Source organism: Cheilinus undulatus, linkage group 8 (assembly GCF_018320785.1).
Source record: "Cheilinus undulatus linkage group 8, ASM1832078v1, whole genome shotgun sequence".
In the NCBI taxonomy this organism is placed as follows: Eukaryota; Metazoa; Chordata; class Actinopteri; order Labriformes; family Labridae; genus Cheilinus; species Cheilinus undulatus.
In genome coordinates, this window is record NC_054872.1 from 16,101,584 (window position 1) to 16,122,088 (window position 20,505).

The 20,505-nt window shown below is 37.8% G+C and overlaps 1 protein-coding gene across 1 annotated transcript in view; it reads right to left on the bottom strand.

Annotated features, from left to right (window-relative positions):
• mroh1 (maestro heat-like repeat family member 1) overlaps window positions 1-20,505 on the bottom strand; it is a 41,333-nt gene that overhangs the window by 12,067 nt on the left and 8,761 nt on the right. Inside the window, exons 8-30 of the mRNA XM_041793119.1 lie at window positions 19,434-19,574; window positions 17,728-17,820; window positions 16,300-16,378; window positions 15,079-15,192; window positions 14,845-14,918; window positions 13,864-13,986; window positions 13,561-13,668; window positions 13,267-13,411; window positions 12,940-12,980; window positions 11,220-11,361; window positions 10,630-10,682; window positions 10,303-10,410; window positions 7,445-7,564; window positions 7,188-7,310; window positions 6,941-7,087; window positions 6,442-6,468; window positions 3,157-3,279; window positions 2,978-3,057; window positions 2,534-2,675; window positions 1,794-1,889; window positions 777-881; window positions 367-502; window positions 35-147 (exon numbers count right to left, since the gene is read on the bottom strand). Coding sequence (XP_041649053.1) covers window positions 35-147; window positions 367-502; window positions 777-881; window positions 1,794-1,889; window positions 2,534-2,675; window positions 2,978-3,057; window positions 3,157-3,279; window positions 6,442-6,468; window positions 6,941-7,087; window positions 7,188-7,310; window positions 7,445-7,564; window positions 10,303-10,410; window positions 10,630-10,682; window positions 11,220-11,361; window positions 12,940-12,980; window positions 13,267-13,411; window positions 13,561-13,668; window positions 13,864-13,986; window positions 14,845-14,918; window positions 15,079-15,192; window positions 16,300-16,378; window positions 17,728-17,820; window positions 19,434-19,574 — 2,433 coding nt within the window. The remainder of the gene's footprint in view (window positions 1-34; window positions 148-366; window positions 503-776; window positions 882-1,793; window positions 1,890-2,533; window positions 2,676-2,977; window positions 3,058-3,156; window positions 3,280-6,441; window positions 6,469-6,940; window positions 7,088-7,187; window positions 7,311-7,444; window positions 7,565-10,302; window positions 10,411-10,629; window positions 10,683-11,219; window positions 11,362-12,939; window positions 12,981-13,266; window positions 13,412-13,560; window positions 13,669-13,863; window positions 13,987-14,844; window positions 14,919-15,078; window positions 15,193-16,299; window positions 16,379-17,727; window positions 17,821-19,433; window positions 19,575-20,505) is intronic.

Consider the following 20,505-nt stretch of genomic DNA (forward strand, 5'->3'; position numbering starts at 1 on the left):
ACAGCCATGCTGCTGGGTCAGGCTTAAGGTCTACCTTGGTGAGGTCAGAGCAGGTCTTGTATAAAACTGAGTGGTCTGGGTTTTCAAGCTGGTCTTTCAGGGGTAACAGACTGTCCACAGCTTCATCCTTATAGTCCAAGGAGAAACCTAAACACAGAGACAGCAAGATGATATTGAAGAACAAAGTCAAAATAACAAGTACAACGATGCAGACTCCCTAAATGTCTTATGTCTGTAAGTATAATTGATAAAAGACAAAAAATCCCAAAAAGAAATCAAACTTCACTGTCCTGTCCTCTCCAAATAAAAGCAAAAAAGCCCCAAAATAAACCTTTAAAACACAGTAAGGGCTCACTATCTTTGTACCTTCATAGCGTAGCTGTATATAAAGCAGAGTGTAAATACAGTCGACAGCAGCAGTGCGCACAGCAAGATTAGGGTCAGAACATCGAGGAGACAGTCGACCCAGCAGAGCTCCGAGGTTGTGGAAAGAGACCATGTTCTAGAACAGGGATACACAGGTTTAAAAATAGAGAAATGCACAGAAGGATTCTAACACTAAATATATTTTTACATAAGGAATGAAATTTGTAACTGAGGATGCATCACATTTTGTTTTCTTTGGTTACGTCTGAGAGAGTGAGAATAATATTACACTTAGGACCTTTACGGAAGTGGCCGTCTGTGATTCTTTAAGTGAAACTGTGTAGTTAGAAAACAAACCCACAAGACAAACAGGCCGATGTGTATATGTCTGTGTGTGTCTCTGTGTATACCTTGACAGTCAGGTTATCCAGGAAGTTAGCCAGGATGTGAGCGGTGGCAGTGACAGCTCTCTCTCTCTCATGGTCATTGCTAGAGCTCAACCAAGATTCAATGTGCTGCATGAGAGACACAAACAGACATGCTGAGAAAAAAAAGAGTACTAAAGTATGACAAAGCTAATGAAGTTACCTACTGATGTTTATTAGCTCAGTGTTGCAGATTATATAGTTTAATTTTACAAGTGAAAACCTGTTGAATGGATTAAAGCAGAGGAGACACTCCAAAAGAAAATGTGAGATTTGAAAAAAGGGCAGAAAAACTGGTTCCTGTGCCCTATACGTTGATTCACAAACTCAATGGTGGTGTGCGTTTCTAGGATTTGTGGAAAGTCTTGATGTTTAGAGAAATTCCAAAAGGTTAAACCATCTAAATCAATAGTTTTATCCACTCTGTTTTTGAAAAAACCCTTATATTAGAACACGACACTTACAAATAAAACAGAGTTGTCAAAATTTTGATTGATTTCAATCAATTGATCAGAAGAAAAAAAATCTGATTAAAAAATTGCTGATAAATCACATACGTGTCCATAATATCTTTGTAAATTTGATGTGAGCATATGCTAAATTTCTCTGTGCTCCTAATTTTTTAAGTGGGATTCATCCCAATTGGTAATTGGTGTCTCTAAATTGCAACCCACAACAGGATAAGCGGTATAGAAAGTGGATGGATGGATCATCCCAAAAGAGCAACACAAACTCAGTCTCTCTCCTCCTGTGCCTGTCTGCATCTATGAAGATATGTAAGTATTTTCCACTAATTAAATGTTGCTGCTTCAAAGGCCTGTAAAAAGATTCAAAGTACATTATTTCAGATGATTTCATTACATTTTTTTACTAAATCTATCTTGCCCTTACCCTTAATCACAAAGATAGTATCTAACAGATTACTTTTTTATCAATGGAAAGCACTATCATCAAACTCTGTTAAGCCAAAGATACTCTCTGATTGGCAACATCTTGTTTTACCTTGAAGACACTCTGCAGGCCGTCAGGTGTGGGATCTTTGGCCAGGACGCTTTTCAGCAGCTCCTGCAGAGCAGCAAAGGTATCTCTGTACAAATCCTGAACAGATTTTACAGGAGAGGTTAGTACTGTTGGAAGTAAGACAGCATTTGATTTTTTTTCTCAAACTTTTCATGCTAGAAGGAACATGATTAAAAGTTTTAGTGTCTCTCAAACTTTTTATATATATATATATATATATATATATGTATATATCTCATATTTGTGTATGTATGTGTGCATAGGTGTACATATAAATATCTCCACCATAACCAGGCTGTAATATATCCAACCTGTACATAACAGCTTGTAAATACTATTTATAATTTGTAAGTTGATGTTTTATATTCTATATTTTGTATTTATTCATTATTCTTTATTTGTATGCTGTTGTGTACGCTACTTTCATTTTTCCTTTATTTCTATTGTGTTATTGACACCAATGGCTGGCTTTGTCTGCACTACTTTTTACGCTGTAAATTTTGGAATTTCCCCTTGAGGGACTAATAAAGGAATATCTTATCTTTCCTCCATTCCTATTAATTTCTAATGGCTGTCACCAACTACCTGACCCCCAATGGACATTCTGCATCATGTGATTGCAAACAACCTATACATAACATATATTTAAATAATCAGCAGAATGCAGTACAAAGCATGCATGAAATAAGTGTTGGCAAACATCTGTGTGTGTTTCACTTCACCTTTTTCTGCTTAGGGTCCAGGATCTCGTCCTCTTTAGTTTTCTCTGGGGTGCTGGTCTCAGGTGGCAGAGACATCACACTGTTCACACACACCTTCAGTAAGTCAAAGCTCTCGTTCTCACTCAGAGCGGGATCCAGAGGCCTGCAACACTTCAGGTTAAAGACAAACTCCCAGAAATGGCAGAAACTTCTGTGTGGGAATGCTGCAGCTGAACTTAGGATTATGTCCCTGTTCTGCTTTGTGCTTCTCTGGGATAACTGTCATTTTCATTTACCTTTGATCAAAATAAGACTGTGATGCAAAGTTAACTTGATAGAGATCTGACCATGCCATCAAGGATAAACTAATGCTGTTATCAAGCTTGTTAGCATCAAACAGCTCAAACTGAACTCATGAAAACTGAATCTTTTGAACATCTGCAGTGAGTCTCACTCAAAGGATACATGAGGTTGGAGCATGTAGTCATCACAAGATGGCGAACAGGAGTCCTCAATGTATCAGCAGGCTCTGCCTTGATAAAATCCTGATCAGTGTGCACACAACAGCAAGAAGTCAGATCAGAACACCTGTATTTTCAGTTAATCACCAACATCAGCTTCTTTTACAAACTGAAATAACAAACCAGCATGACGTTAATGAGCTCCTGCTTGCGAGAGAAGACGTAGCCTTGTTTCTTCACACACTCTCTGATCGCCCTGGCTATGAGCCCGACACTCTGGACCAAACTGAGCTTCATCGTTAGGTCCTGAAACAAGGCAGACACACAAAATACAGAGATGCAAAAGAAAAAAATATGACAGAATGAACAAAAACACACATGAAAAAGGTTAAGATACAGAGGGAGTATGTTAAACAGTAAGACAATAGAAAAAGTTGTTGAAAAATGCAAACAAGCAGAAACTGCAGCCCCCTTTCAGCAGATGCAGCTCTACAAGTGACGGTGAAAAGTAAAGAGTTTTCAAATCATTCCAGCAAATCACAAATTAGAAAACTTAATCAATCCACTATACTTCATCAAGCAATCAAATCAATCCAACAGTGATCTTATAGATTGATCCTCCATGCCTACAGATGGAGGAAAGACAGAAATCAAAGCTGTTTGATAAGAGAAGATCGATTCAATAGAAAAAAAAAACACAGGCTCGGCTCTAACAGGTGACAGAAGAGACCTTAAGGCATTATAAACTGTTAGGATTCAGCAGGAGATTACACAAACCCAAAGTCACCTAGTGTGAGCTTTTAAAGATAGCCACCCAAAATGCAATACAATGAGGAAAGACAGGATGACACCACATAGATCTTTGGAAACAACGTGTAGAAAAATCAAAATTTAGTCCATGGCAGCTAAAACATTTGACAAGGCATCAGCATCAGATAACAAGAGCTGAAAGCACAAACTGAACAATGAAACATTTCTTACAGGTGTGTCTCCAATAAATAGAATATCATAATAAAAAAGTGTTCATTTTTTTCCTGTGATTTAATTCAAGAAGTGAAACTTCCATTTATTCTACATCCATCATTACAAAGTGAAATATCGCAAGACTTTTTACATTTAAATGTTGGTGATTATGGTTCGCAGCTCACAAAAATCTAAAATTCACTATCTCATAATATTAGACTATCATAAAACAACAGTCCAAAAAAGGATCCATAATACAGTAATGTTAACCTTCAAGAAAATTGTGCTCATTTATTCACTCAGTAACTGGTTGGAGCTCCTTTTGCACAAATAATTGCATCTATGTGACATTGCAAGGAGCCAGTCAGTCTGTGGCACTGCTGGGTTGTTATGAAGCCCAGGTTGCTCTGATAGCAGCCTTTTGCCCGCCTGTATTGTCACTCCTTTTATTCTTGACATTTCCTCAGAGACTGTCTGAGGTTCAGGTCAGGCCAGCTGGCCTATCAAATACGGTAACACCATGGTTAAAAAAACCAAAAAAACTTTCTGGTAGTTTTGGCTTCACTGTGGGCAGGTGCCAAGCCCTGCTTAAAAAGGAAATCAGAATCTTCTTTAAGCTTCTCTGTAGATGGAAGCATGACGTGCTCTAAAATCTCCTGGTACATGGCTGACAGCGTTGACTCTGGACTTGATAAATCACAACAGATGACATGGCACCTCAAACCATCACTGACTGTGGAAACTGAAAACTGGACTTCAAGCACCTTGGATTCTCTGCCTCTCTGATCTTCTGCCAGACTCTGGGACCTTGATTTCCAAATGAAATCAAAGATTTAGTTCCATCTGAAAACAGGACTTTGGACCACTGAGCAAAGGTCCAGTTCTTTTTCTCTTTAGCTCAGGCAAGACACTGGTGTGTGGTGGCTTTTGATCCACTGACTCCAGCCTCAGTCCACTCCTTGTGAAGTTCCCCTAAGTTCTTGAGTCTGCTTTGTTTGACAATCTCCTGAAGGCTGAGTTCATTCCTGTTTCTTGTGCACCTTTTCTTACCACACTTTTCCCTTTGAGTCAACTTTCCATGAATATGCTTTGATACAGACTCTGAGAATCGCCTGCCCTTTCAGCAGTGACCTTCTGTGGCCTACCCCCTTTGTGGAGGATGACAATGGTTGTCTTCTGCACATTTGTCAAGTCGGCCTTCTTTCCCATGATTGTGGTTGTGTGGACTGATCTAGAGTGAGAGAATGAAGAACCAGGAAACCTTTGGAAATTGGACTTTTCCACAATATTCTAATATTCTGAGATACCGGATTTTAGATTTTTGTGAGTTGTACGCTGTAATCATCAAGATTAAAACAAAAAAAAGTCTTAAAAATTTTCATTTTGTCTGGGATAAGTGTAGAATATATGGAAGCTTGAGTTTTTGAAGCAAATCACCAAGGAAAGAAAGAAATGCAACATGATATTCTAATTTTTTCAGATGCACCTGTATGTCCAGCTTCGAGGCAGCACTTCTCTACTGACTATTAAACTGTAATAGTCAGTTTGGTCTGTTAGTTTTCCATAACCTGCCAGGATCAGATGATTAAGTTGATATTAAGAATTTTGGGTGATGCAAGTCACACCAAAAGCATTTAGAAAATTCCTCAGCATTATATTTAGGATCATGGTATGAATAAATAATTGTTGTGATTGTTATCGCCTCAGGAAAACAGTGAGGTATTTATAAAATCAGCTGCTTTCAAATCTCTCAGAGAACTTGAGACAAAATACCATGTCTGAACTGGTGTAACACAAGAGAAGTGAGTTAAAATCCACAGCAAATCTCACCCAGAGTACCAAACACTTGAGTGTTATAAAGTTGGTTTTAGAAATATGTAAGTTTGGTTATGGATTCAAGATGTTGACAAAATATTATAAAAGGGGAAAATCTGTCATGGCAGGGATCTGTCATTAAAGCTTCATTTTAATTCAATCACAGCCACATGTTTACATCCATGTGAAAATTAAAAATGGTTCAACAATTAACTTTGTAGCTCATGTGAGCTAAGTGTTTGGTACTTGAAAGATTTTTGTAGGTGCATCAGTTCTAGCAACATTTCACTGTGGTAGAGAAATTTGAATTGTAAGCATCTTCTTTTATATTTAATCCCATATTGAGCAGGCAGCTTGTTTACTGCAATATGCTGTTTGATCTGATCAGACTGTGTTTGACATGAATTGGCCTTCTTTGTATTAACAGTGCAAGCATGAAAAGTCCGATACTTTCAGTATCAGTCAAAACTTTCAGGACAAGGGTGTTCATATCTATTACTCCACCACTGTGAAATGTAACTCAGAAAAGCAACAAGCTTTAAGAAAAGCCAACTGCCTGCATTTCCTGATTTGGAGACTTTCTGTAAAAATTTAGTTAGGACATCACACCCAAGTGTGCAGATCAGAGGGAAAAATAAAGAGTTAAGAAGAAGAGCAAGCTGTAAGAGCGCAGTATCCCTGTGACGATACCTTTGTCTCTACTTTAATCCCAAGAACCTGTACGAGATAGGGGTGATATAGGCATAAGTAAACATACAAATACAGCCCTGAAAAATGAAGTTAACAGGCCCTTTAAATCATCCAAGAACACTGATAAACATCTGAAGTCTATGTTTCTGATCATATGATCAATGTGCAGCCAATCAGAATCTTAAAGAAATACTATTGTCATTTGGATGATGCAAAGGAGTGCAGACAAAACCACAAACTGTCCGTTAGTTCAGTGATGGAGGGAACAAAGCTGCTTTGTTAACCCTTCTATTTGAATAAACCTCCCAAATACTCTTCCCTTTCGTCCTCACTGTTTAAAATGAGTAACAAATGGACTACACAGACTTAAAGGTAAAGAAAAACAAAGAGTGAGCTCTCTGTTTATTACAGAATACACAGGTTTAGTCCTTGTCATGATTATCCTTAGTAGCAGAAACCTTAATTTTTCCCAAAAGAATCCATTTCTTCTGTACTGCACCTTGGTGTTGAAGTGTTTACTGATACAGCGAAGGATTTCTTGATCGATGCGGTTCAGTATCTTCTCTGGAGGTGCATTTAGAGCAACTTGACCATAACACAAGATTAGTGTGCTTTTTACTTTCTCTATCTCCACATCATTACGCTCCTAAAGAAAAGGAAAGATAGGAGAGATGAGTAACACTTAACAGTGAAACAGCCAGTTTCAGCATACTGAATCTGTCATGCATCATAAAACTTCTTCATACTTTAAGCAGGTTAAAAATGCTTGGTGACTTCTTGAAGGCATCTGATTTTCCAAACTCATCCAGTTTGGCCAGAGTTCCCTCCAAGTGGCTGTTTGCACAAAGACCAACACCCATCGCAACTCCCTGATAGACAAACATGGCCAAAAAAAACACAAACATTAGATCATAAACCTGTCCAGCACATGATGCAATTCACTATAAGGCATGACTCTATTCATTTAAACTAGATAATCATAGCACTTAAGGGTTTGAGGTACCTCTCGCTCGATGGCATCACTGTGACGAGCTGTGAGGAGGATTTCCTGCAGCTGCTTTTTAACCAGCTCCTTATTGAAACACTGTTGGAGAGTCACTCCAATACACCGATACAGGAAACTCTAGAGAAGTTGGAGTAAAAAAAGAGAGGTAGTACTTCAGTGAACCAAGAACAGTTTTCTAGAGCGCACAGATAAATTATTTAGTCAGTCATACCAGGCTAGTATCACCAAAACAAGATATATGTTTATTGGTTCACAGGCGTTCCAATAAATGCATATTTGTCTTTTCCTGCCAAAAGAATGTGATGTAGACAAAATTCCTGGAAATATTACAGTAACTTTCATCAGATTGTTTGTCTGAGAGACTTCTCTGTCTACTCTAAAGAAATGATTCTCAAGAGGTGTCATGATGAGTAATTCTCAAAAGGTGTTGTTTGTTTTGTAGATTAAAATCTTGCAGTTTAGGGTAAATATGTATGTATAGTTAGTTTGTATGCTTCAGTATAATAGCACTTCTTGTATATTTTGTATAAGTGTAATAAGCTGTATGTTTGCAGTACAAGTTTCAAAACTGATGGTAAAATTGAGACAATCATATGACTTCAATTAGGAAGCATTTATGAAATTTAAACAGAAATCAAAGGTGAGGGATTAAAAAAGTTATAACTACTCCCTCCTCCTTCTTGCTCACGTAAACTGAGATGCTTAAGAAGGAGGTAGTGCTATTGACTACAAGAGATTGTGCTTATAATGGTGTGTTGTATATTACAGCTTGGGTTTTCATGTACAACTGCTGTAAGTTTCCAACAAGTGATGTGGGAACAAGTGATAAGGCATCTGAAAATGATTAGCTTATAAGCAGAGAAAAGCATATACTTGAAATTCTAGGTGAATTTGAACAAAACAGCAGCTGAATATTTGGTACATTAACTGAGGTGTATGAGAAACACTGCATGTCACGTACACGTGTATTTGAATGGCGTAAAAGATTTTGTGGAGGCAGAGAGGATGTCCAAGACAATGAACGTTCTGGGGACCAGTGCACATCAAATACTTCTTTCAAAATATTTAACGACTCAGAATCAGAATGATAGCAGAAATAGTCTCCATTGATAAAGACATAATTTTGCGTGAAACTTTGAGGATGAAGAAAGCACGACAAAGCAAGTCCAAATTCAAGGCCACTTTAATTGTCTTCTTTGACATTAGGGGTATCATTTTGGAGGAGTGGGTTCCAGAAGGGCCAACAGTGAATCAGCACTCTCAGAAACAAAAGCCGCGAGATAAATTCTGAAGAAAGAGGTCACAATTGTGGAAAAATTGTTTCATTATTCATCAAGACAATGCACCAGCTCACAGTGCGCTCTCGGTAAAGTAGTTTCTGGCCTAAAAACAAACCACAGTGATGATCACCCTCCCTATTCAGCTGATCTAGAGTGGCTTTTCCTTTTCCTTAGATCAAATCTGTGCTCAAAGGAACCCGTTTTGAGTCTGTGAGAAAAGAATGACAGAGGTTCTGAGACAACTGTCTGAAAATGACCTGGTGCACTGCTTTGATCAGTGAATGACCAGAATGCAGCGGTGTGTTGAAGCAGAAGAGGTGTATATTAAAGGAGAAAGAAACTGAAAAATGTTTCCATTCACGAAAATTGTATTACAGCATTAGTCTTGTTTTTAATAGCCATACCTCATATTATATTCTGAATGTTAAGAATTGTTAAGTTATATATTACAGATGTATAAATCAAATACGCCAATATCAGCTAGATTTCAGTCGACTGCAACAACACTGTTTACTGCAGCAGTGATTTCCTTCCGTATGCAGTGTTTCTGATTCACTTTAATACCAATTTTTGGGCTGAAAACAAAAAATACATCCTTACATTTTCTTCTCTGATCTGGAAACTGAAACCATATCAAAGAGACCAAGTTTCTTGGTCGTACTGATGTGATGATTGGCCAGATACATGTGTTTCATCACATGTGGACCTTGTTGCAAGGTGATTTCTACACTCTAACCCGAACAGCATTAGTCTTGTTTTTAATAGCCATACCTCATATTATATTCTGAATGTTAAGAATTGTTAAGTTATATATTACAGATGTATAAATCAAATACGCCAATATCAGCTAGATTTCAGTCGACTGCAACAACACTGTTTACTGCAGCAGTGATTTCCTTCCGTATGCAGTGTTTCTGATTCACTTTAATACCAATTTTTGGGCTGAAAACAAAAAATACATCCTTACATTTTCTTCTCTGATCTGGAAACTGAAACCATATCAAAGAGACCAAGTTTCTTGGTCGTACTGATGTGATGATTGGCCAGATACATGTGTTTCATCACATGTGGACCTTGTTGCAAGGTGATTTCTACACTCTAACCCGAACTGGTTTCAATGCAAGTTTGATAAATAAGGGCCAATGCGTGGGCGTGATAGTTTTTTTACTATTATAAGTCAGTTTGGATTTAAAATCAAAAACTGCTTAGTTTCTCTCATGATTCTAAAACTATTTCATGTGTTTGTTAAGTCGTCACAAGCCTCTTCCTGTTTGACTTTGGTGGGTTTGTGTGTTCACTCTTGTAAAAAGCCTGTGGATGGTTATGAGGAGGTGTGGCTCTTTTAAAAGCCATGAGCTCCAAAGAATGAAGACCACTCTTTAACTCTGCTGCCTTTTTCATTTAATTGAGACATGTAGGAAGCTCTACATTTCATTTCTGCAGCTACTACACAGACATACAAAACTTGTTTCAACTAATTTCATGCCATTAGAAAAACATGTTGGTGTCCAAACATATGAAACAGATTTAGAAAGCTCTTAATTTATAAATATAAAGGCTGTAAAAAGTCTTTACCTTCTCCTCTAATGCGTTGTTATACGTGGGGAGATATCTTGTTGCCTCAGCTGCTAACTGGCACACCCACTTATCGTTATCTATTGTGTCCAGGGTTTTAGACAAGAGCTGCAGACAAATCAATCACAGTAAGAATGAAATTTTACTCAATCCAGTCAGATTTGAACATTTCAGAATAAACAGAGACAAACTAAGCAGACATTGCTGCAGTGAACTTAGGCCAACAGTCAGGGACCATCAACAAAAAACACATCATGATTGGTATTTTGGTTAAAATGTCACTTCTTAGTCTAACAATATTAATTAAAATGCAACAAAAAAATTCACCTTTAGCAACTTTTCATCCCACTGCTTCTTATCCAGGCTATCTGCAGTCGACTCTAGAGACAGCAACAAACAAACAAACAGATCACTCTTCTGCAAAGGACAAACTGACTTATAAAAAGGGAAAAGGACCATTTAAAACAATGGCTCCCAACCTGGGGTCTGGGACCCCACCGGGAGGGGCACCAAAGATCTAAAAGGGGGCGTGGGGCTTTGTCTGCTCTGAGGCTGCCAAAATTAGATTTTCAAATATTGACTTAAACCATGGTAAAGCATAAAGCAGTTATTAAGTTGTTTATACAAATGTCTTTTGATAAGAAAAGCATACACATGCTTTTTTAGGGTTTAATCAGTTAAACAATTACAATCTATGTGGATTTTTAGTGGCAGTGTGTCACTTTTTCTTCTCTCTTGGGTTCTTGGGGGGGGCACCACTTTTCACAGGTACATGTAGGGGGGGGGGCTCCAAGGAAAAATGGTTGGGAAACACTGATCTAAAGGACCTGTAACCCTAACCCTAAACTGATGAAACAAAGCTTCCTATCAAGATTTGTTATGAAACAAAAGCTCAGAAGAGTTGTCGATGTTCATACCCTCTATCACTGACAGCAGAGGTGGGATCTCTTTCTCCCACAGTATTTCTGTATTCGGGTGAATGTTAACGCTGAGAATCTGAAGGAGAGAGAGGGACGGAGCGCCATGACCTCTACCATGAAACGGGAATGCTGAATTCACCTGAGACGGCCCATACAAGAGAAACACAGAGAAAACAAATGCTAGTCAGAAATGTTGTTAATCACAAGATAACTTTTCCTATTTGATGCTGACTAGTTAAAAACTCTATTCATCACTGTTTCACATCTAATTACCATACCACTGGAATACAAGTTGCCATGGTATATATCAGCTGAAGTCTGTGTTTGCAGCCTCCCAGAGGGAAAAACAGTTCAACCTGTTGTCATCTAGGATGATACCGTTCAGCAATGTCCAAAACGTGCAGCTTCTGTGCAGCTGTGTTGCTCTTTAAGCACCAACAGTTTCTGCTGGATGGAGTTTGTGCATCTACTAGCTACAGATCGGTAGTTGAGATCTCAGCCTGTGGTGATTGTTGTGAGAAAGACTCACAATCCGCAAGTCCTTCTGCTCAACTTTGTCACCTGTTGTCTTGAACTGAAGGGCCTTTCAGAAAAAAACAGCTGCTGTGTATCACAGCACATTATGAGCTGTGAAGTGTTTCAGGTGGTTTGCAGTGGGTAATGGTAGTGGCTGCACTTGTGATCATGAAGGTGCATGCCTCAGGATTATATACTGGTACATTGGTTGCACTTGCTGCGATAGTGTTGTATAGGACATGGACACATTTTTGATGAAAATATTGGTACATATGAATCTTATAGATCTGGTTTTACTGTAATACACTGAATGCATGTTATTATGCTTTATTACAATCTTTTGATGCAGATAGTTATTTGACTGGTTGTAAAGTGTCCACTGTTTTATTTTCCACACAAAGCATGCTTTAAAGTGTCTGTAAAGTGTTAAAAAGCTGTAACTGTCTCATGAGCCACACCAGGTCAAATTTCAGTTATGAAAAACACAAGTTTATATAATTAGGCTTAAAAATCATGAAAGATGAAAACATTCCATTTCCTGATGTTGTGACAGACTTGGCAGGAAAAGAACACATCTAACCTCAGACACTTTACGAAGCTTTAGCATCATGAAGCTAGCAGACAGGAGGGATTGAACTGTTTCTGCTTCGAGAGAGACAAAGCCACGATCTGCTTCTTTTAATCATCCAAGACTAAAGACAAGTGAAATATAGATTAAAAAGCACCTTCAGTAGGTAAGATGTTTGTTTGTACTGGGTCTTGAAAAATAGACAAGCACTCCAGCAATTAGCCTGCTCCCTGACCTTATAGTAAACTGTGGCCAGAGCACAGCTGTGTGGCTCTGTGCCACAGACAGAAGTCTGTCACAAGTCCCTCTGTTATGCTGCTCTTATAAACCTTATGGAACTCTGGTTGATAGATTTGGAATATTTGCCACACTAGAGCAAAAACTCAGCTCTAAGCTGGCTGTCAATTTTCAGTGAAGGCAGTGACATTATTGAACAGTCTGATGAACTGCTCAAGATTTTATACCGTTGATGCAAAAATTAGTCACACATAGATCTCAAGAGTTTTCACATGTTTACAGCAACCTTATTCCAATATATCTGGTGTGTTTTGACAAAAAAATTGGATTTCACTTTACAGAAACTTCAAACACTGTATCCAAAATTCAGCTTTTTTATTAATTGGATTTACTCACCAGCAGTCTGATCATTAGAGTTTGAGGAGATGGCAGGTTAACTAGAGGAAAGAAAAATGGCACATTTAGATTGACACATAAATACATCACAAGTTGGGACCCCGTAAAAAACACAGATACAATTTAAAGACATCAAATTCAAAAAAGGCCCCTTTTAACATAAAGTTGTCAGTACAAAGACAAAGATCTGTTTTTTTCAATGTTTGACATGGAAATGATGTTACTGATCACACTGCATTTCCTTTTTGTTTATAACAGCAGACAGACTTTTTGGAATCAGTATTGTAACACAAACTGCATGGCTGATGGTGTGGTCAGTATATATACCTTCTTGTGTGAAGTCTATTTTAAAGCTGGGTTCCTGGTTACTTTTCTTCTTGGTGCCAAGAACAATCAGACTCTTACACAGAGGAGTGGTTGCGTTACTGTACTGTGCAGGAGTCAGATAGTACAGCAGCTTTGGCCACAGCACCTACAAACAACAAATATAATGTGTTGAGTTTCTAAACAACAAACCCAGTGGAGATAAACGTTTACGGAGAAACTTCTATCAATTAGGATTTGTCAAACTTAAGTGTTCAAGGTTAAAAGTGCACACAGGAAACACAGAGATAGACATACATCGGCTAGACGTCCAACAGTCGTCGTCAGGAGATGTAAGGTGTTGTCACACATTGTCCTCAGTGCCTCATTAGTCACTTCCTCCGGATCTGTGGGCCTCTGGCCTCGCTGTAGACACACAGACGATTTTATCAGAGTACTTACAGGTACATGCTGTTATTCACTGTGAAACACTTATTTTATTAGCAAAATAACAGCTTGCCAGAAATGCAATGTTTTCATAATAAGGGCCAAAATAAGTTGGGCAAAAAACAGGTGTTTTTATTGTTACATTTTAAAGATTAAATTATAATGAGTTGATACCTGATATGTGTCAGGTAAGGCACAGTGTTGAACTATGAATCGAACCAGTAACTCCCCTCCCTCCAGCTCCAGGTAGCCATGATGAGCCATCGCACTGATCACCTGAACTACTCGCTTCTTCACCTGAAACACAGAGACAGAATTTTGAAATAACAATGTCATGATTATTATTATTAAAAATATTAAAACAACTATAAGCAATTTTGCAGAGAAAGTCACAAAGAGACTGTGCATGTCAAATAGGACGGTTTGGAATTTAATTTTTTCATACGCCATACCAGTGTTAATTCTGGCAGCTATTTTTAATTTTAGTCTTAGTTTTAGTCTTTAAATTAAATGCATTTTAGCTTTAGTCACATTTTAGTCATTTCAATCCTTTTCAGTTTTAGTCCATAAAAATCCTTACGTTTTAGTCTTTAGTTTTAGTCCAAGCATTTATTTTCTTGCCTGATTTTGGTACCAAATTATGGTAGTGTGTTCTGTGCACTCTCCTAAACCTGGGGTCCCTGCTTTCTGCAGCTGAGAGGCAGAAGAGATACAGATGCATTGTATTTTGACAGATTTACCCACATTGGAGAAATATCACGGATTTTGAATGTCCTACAAAAACTACATTACATTTTAGTCTTTAGTCATCTTGACAAAAACTAACTTAGTCTTTGTTAGTTTTGGTAATCACAGATCTTTTTTTTTAGTGTTAGTCTAGTTTTTGTCATGGGAAAAAAGGCTGTTGATGAACATTTTTAGTTGTAGGTATAGTCGACAAAATTAACACTGTTTCATAGCCTCTCCAAATTTTACCAGGGTATACATTATTACCACCAGGTGTCCAAAAATCTCATTATACTGGCACTTGATGGTGGGCACTTGTTGGCTTGCACTCACAAACACAATTAAAGCAATACTGTGGCAATTTTTTAAAACCCTGGGGTATGGTATTACAGTATTACCACCCATTCCTAATGTCAACATTTGTGTTACCTTGTTGCTGTGGTCAGCCATTGGCTGTCTGATACTGGCCAGAATCAGCAGCTTCTTACTCTCCATTGTTGAAGCTGTAACAAAGGTTAAAGAGCATACAGAATATATAAAAGGGAGATCATACATGGCCATGTTAATATTTAGAGTTTATCCAGCCTAATTAAACCCTGGGTTATGTGGCGAGACAGATTATCAAGTGTTTTAAAGGTTTAGGATGAATGTGTATCTTCTCACTGCTGGAGTTGATGAGGTGACGAAGAACAGCCAAGGAGCCAACTCTGCTGCGTTCATTACTATTCTCCAACTTCTGGAGAACAAACATCACCAGACGGTCTGGGAAGGCATTAGCTAGAGGGAGAGGAGTGAAGGTGAATAGAGAGAGAAAAATTATGAAAAAATGTATTAAGCCTGAGAAAAACATATTAAAAACACAAGAGGGATAAAGGGATAAAGTGAAACAAGAGGAAGGAGAAGGGAAGTAGGCCGGTGGTTTGAGTTAATATGATTATCTCACAGTGGACACAAAGTCTGACACACTAATGGTGATCTGATTACTGCTCTTGTGACTCTATAGACCTAAAACAGATAGAATAGACTATTACCTCATGCTTAATGTGGTCACCACAGAACTGCCTTAAATAACCTTTCAACTATTCTGATAATAATGACTTTATTTAATAAAATAACTTAATTTCAATAGCCTCTTAAAAAACAGATGTTTACAAAGTGCTTAAACAGACATAAGAAAGGCAGAATCTCTGGGAATAGTAAAATAGATACCAACACTCAGGCCAAACAAAGAAGTTTTTAAGAGTTGAAGAGGAAGGCAAGAATAAAATGCGAACACAAAGGACAACAAGAATGAAACAAAAGGAATGAAAATGAGACAACAAGTAGGTCTCGTTAGGAAGTCAAAGCAGAAAATGAAGAAAATTTTAAAATACAGAAAAAACAATGAAAGATGATAAAATGTAAGGAATAACTTGAGTAAAAATATAAGAAAGCATACAAAGAGACAGCATAACAGCAGTGTAAATAAGGGAAAATGAAAAGTATGAAAATTAAAGGAAAAAAAGTTGTGGAAAAAGACCATATTAGAATAAGACACCGATCAAGTGAGAGCAGCAGAATAAATAAAGAGGGAGATAAAATTGACTAAATAAAGGTGAGAGCTCAATAAAGAAAGTCTATAATGGTGAATTTAAGATGCGATTTAAAAATGTCCCTTGTTTTCTAAGCCAGCTTTTCTCAACCAGGTTGTAGACTATCATCTGTGTCACTCCTCAAGTTTAGAAGCTTTTTCATCGTTCCACTTTAATACCATGTCGGGGCTAAAACCAAAATATGTTATATTCTATGCATCTTCGAACATGTATTGTAGCCAATTGCATTACAGTTTGTTTGGTCATGTGTCCTAAAAACAATGAAATCACCCAACACTAAATGGGTTAATACCTAGTAAGCTGAAGCAGCGAAGGACCTCGTTGTGATTTTTGACAGTAGGAGGGTTACTGTAATCAACAGGGGCGGACACCTGGGGGAGACAAAGGAAACATTATATTTAACAGAAATTGCAATTTTGAGCCCGTTACATAGAAAACATCATGCAAACTTGACCAAAATGGCTAAGACAAGAAACCCTGACATCTTTGCAGCAGAAATAATCATAATGTGGGAATAGTAGCTCAGTAATGAGGCCTGAGTGGTTGTAGTTTATTTGTCTAAGGAAGTGGCTGCTTGAACATGGTGTTTTTACAGCACCAGGTCACACATGAGAAGTCAAATTTACATCTTTTAAGAACAACTTTTAACTGAAACTTGAAAGAAGAACTGAGAATATTTTAAGGACCACAAAATTCAAAGTCAACCTTTGTTTACCTGAGTAAAACACGAGAATCTGTACAGATCAGTTTCTACAAACAGGTAACAAGTTCTGCAATGTTTTCATTATAACTGTAACTGCCCTGCTGTTGTGAAACTCTTTTTCAAACAGGCAATCCAGATCCCACACACACATATCATAGGCACAGTCATCGTGGTTGAATGTTGCAACATTCAGGCACCAGCCCAAGTGTCAGCTGAGTCACAAGGTTATAAAAACATCTGACTACAATGACTCTCTGACAGCCAGCTGAGACAACTCAAAGGAATCAGCATAAATTCAGAGTACCTTCTATCACTAAACATAAAAAGAGGAGAAATGGGTTCAACACAATGTGACATCACTCAAGTCTTGTGACAGAAAAGCTGCACAGAAAGTGGAAACAGTCTCAGCTCAAACCACTCAGACCGAGGTATAGCCCACATAAATGTCTGCATGCTTCTTCCAAGGCTTTGAGGGTTGTGTTTGCTCAAGGTCTGTTTCTGAACATTTCCTCAAATTTCTGACCGAAAACTAATCCCAAACTTAACAAAAAACCATCCTGTTAGTAAAAACAATAATGATTTCTAATCAAGACTTCTGTAAAACATGTACTTTTTTTGAATAAAACCTGTAAAAGCTATTTCCTACAATGAAACCTTCAGCTACTGCAGCTGCATGTGAAATAAAGGCTCTCTGTTGTAAACGGCTTACTCACATCACACATCAACTATTTTCAAAATGCCAAAAAATTAGGTCACCACAAAATAAGCTAAAAGTTAGAACTCTTCATTGGATTAGCCACTTTACAAAAATATTTTGTAACATTTAAAGTTAATGTCTGAGTTAAAGGGTAGGGAAACATCAGGAACCAAAAGCTGGTTTGTATCTTTACACACAGGAGAGCAAAATCTACACACACGTTTCTGTTTCATTATACCTCTTAATGAGTATCTTTGTGTCATGCATTAGTGACCAGGTTTACTCAAGCCTAGGGGAACACAGATGAGCTTGATGTGTACCTGTTGGTGAAGTGCAAAGAGCAGACTATCTAGCTGTGTCTCCAACACCCTGCTGCCCATGTTGAGAGAAGCGTCAAGAACCTGGCACAGACTCTGAGTAAAGAAGAGAGGAAAAGAATACATGATTACTTTTTGAAAAAAAAAAAAAAAAAACAACTGAAGAAATTATGTCATATTTCAGTTCAGTTCTATGTTAAACATACTCTTGGGGTAACTTTGTTTAAACCACAGGCAAGGCTACAGCTAACTACCAGTGTATAAGCTGCTCTTTTTATTATACCTATTTCTCCATCTTCAAACACGGCTGCGGTTAATACACAGGGGTGACTTATAAACTTCAAGTGTGTGCAGCTGCCTCTGTTACCCTGTACGAGACCTAACACAATTGAAAATTCATCTCTTTTCATTGTTTATTGCAAACAACTGCTTAACTGCTCAGAAAATGCTGGAATATGCACGGACCACATCAGCACCACTTAGATCATAAATGTGCCGTTAAAAAAAACGGGAAGTATACTGTTAGAGTTACTGTCACTGTTGAGTGTTGATTTGACAGGAAACACTCCTCTGAGAGGAACACAAGTGACAGGTGGAGAAGGGCAGAGCGACTCATGGGCTGAGTCTGTCTCATAACAATCACCAGAGCATGATAGTTCAACATTAACAGTTGAGCAAAATCCATACAGAAGAAACTTAAAGGGCCACACAGGAAAACAGATTCAACTTTTGTCCTTTATGGAGATTCCCAAAAAAATACAGACAATGGTTATATATAACCCACGGGGACTTAATCCAAATTCTAAGGAGTTTTAACTGATGAAAGACAATAATCATTCTGATCAGAGCCAGAAGGCAGGTTAGAGATGTAGTCTAGTTTTTTGCATTACATTCACGCAACAAAATCCATAACAAATATTTCCCTGTAGGGATGTAGCAATATCAAAATTGATGCAATATTACCATGGGAAAAAGTCTACCATATATTAAAAAAAACAATAATAACAACAACAACAACAAATGAAGACTTGGAAAAGAATGGTGTCTGCATTTACTAAACAACAATTGCAGCTTGAATATTACAATATGTGCAAAAACATGTTTGCCATAGGCTTATAAATACTTTACATTTACGAACAAACCTAGCAATCTGTCGCACCCTCACACCGTTGCAGGGAAGTGGGATTGTGGATGCTTCCTTGAGTCTTTTGGCCTGGCTGGATTCAGCTCCTTGCATCTTTGTGAATTTTTTTAGGGTGATGATTTGCCAAGTGGCCACAGTCTGGCAGCATCTGCATGTTTTTTTTTGTTTGTCCACCACCTTTGCTCCTTTCGAATTTCTTGATACCAGGAACAAAAATGCTTCCATACTTCAGGTTTAAAAGTTTCTGGAGCCTCCACAATCCCTTAAACTTTGTCACTCGGTTCTCCCTGACCAATTGTAGCGTCTACTATTTTCACACTCTTAGATCAAGCAAGCAAGTGAAGTGCAAAGGATGATGGGTATGCAATGACTGATGGTAACTGAAGTTCCCACTTACCTTTGCTCTCCTCCACTAAAAAAGAATATATAAATATTTTGCTCTAAGGACCTATTGTTTGAAACAATCAATCAATCTGTCACCACGATACCGTGATATTAACAATACAGTTACATCAATACTGTTTGATCTCTATTCCTCTGCTCTCATTCTGCAGCTCATACCTACCTTGCTGATAATATAGTGCTCGTTGTTTTTTTTGTACAGTGACAAGATGGCGGGAATCAGTTTGGGAATCTGCTCCTCCAGTTTATCGCTGGCCATCAGATGACACATAGAGCCCACCGCCTCAGCTACTGTTAGCCTCAACTGAAACAAAGAGACAAGACAGTGTTTTTAACCATCTGTTTCCATCAGAAAGGAACAAAAAGGGAAACAAAAGCCATATATAGCAGCTATATATTGCTCCTACCCTGACCCTGTAACAGTGTGGTCCTACTAGACATTTCCAAGCCAGAAAGAATGGGGGAGAGCTTTCCAGCAAAATGGAGGGCCCATGGAGGTCAGAAAAAAGCATGGTCCATTATAAATGAGGGTTTGAAATCACTTGAAATAAGAAAATAAATGCAAAATAGAGGTGAAAATTGGCAAAAGGGTTAAAAGTGTCTACAAGTGTCAAAAATAAGTGGTCAAAAATAAGTGGTGAAAAGTGGTTAAAGATTGGCAAAAATAGGTTAGAGTTGGCAATAATAGGATAAAAAAGGCAAAAAGTGAGATGAAAGCGGCAAATATGAGTTAAAAAAGGCAAAATTAGTGGAAAACTGGCAGAAAATAGGAAAAAGCCGTTAAAAATGGCAAAAATGTGTTAGAAGTAGAAAATATTAGTGGCTAAAGTATTAAAAAGGGTTAAAAAGTAGTAAATGTTGTAAATAGAGGCAAAAGTGGATTTAATGAGGAAACAAATATGGCAAAAATGGGTGGAAACATGTACTTGACATTGCAGGAGAAGGAATGAACTACAGAAACAAATACAAAATAAGTTATTAAAGCAAATATCATGTGCCTGTATGGAGATTCTTTGGGTTTAATTCCTTTTTCAGAGTTTAACTCTGTTTGCTCTGAACTCTTTGTTTCGTACATTCAGTGCCCTTTTTGACCCAGTTGTGAATAGTGAACCATAATTAGCTCTAATAGGTTTCCTGCAGTCCCTAATGCAGGACGAGGACACAGTGGTTACATTGTTTGACTCAGTAAACATGGTCAAGAATAGAAAGAAAACAAATGAAGAACTTGCATGGTA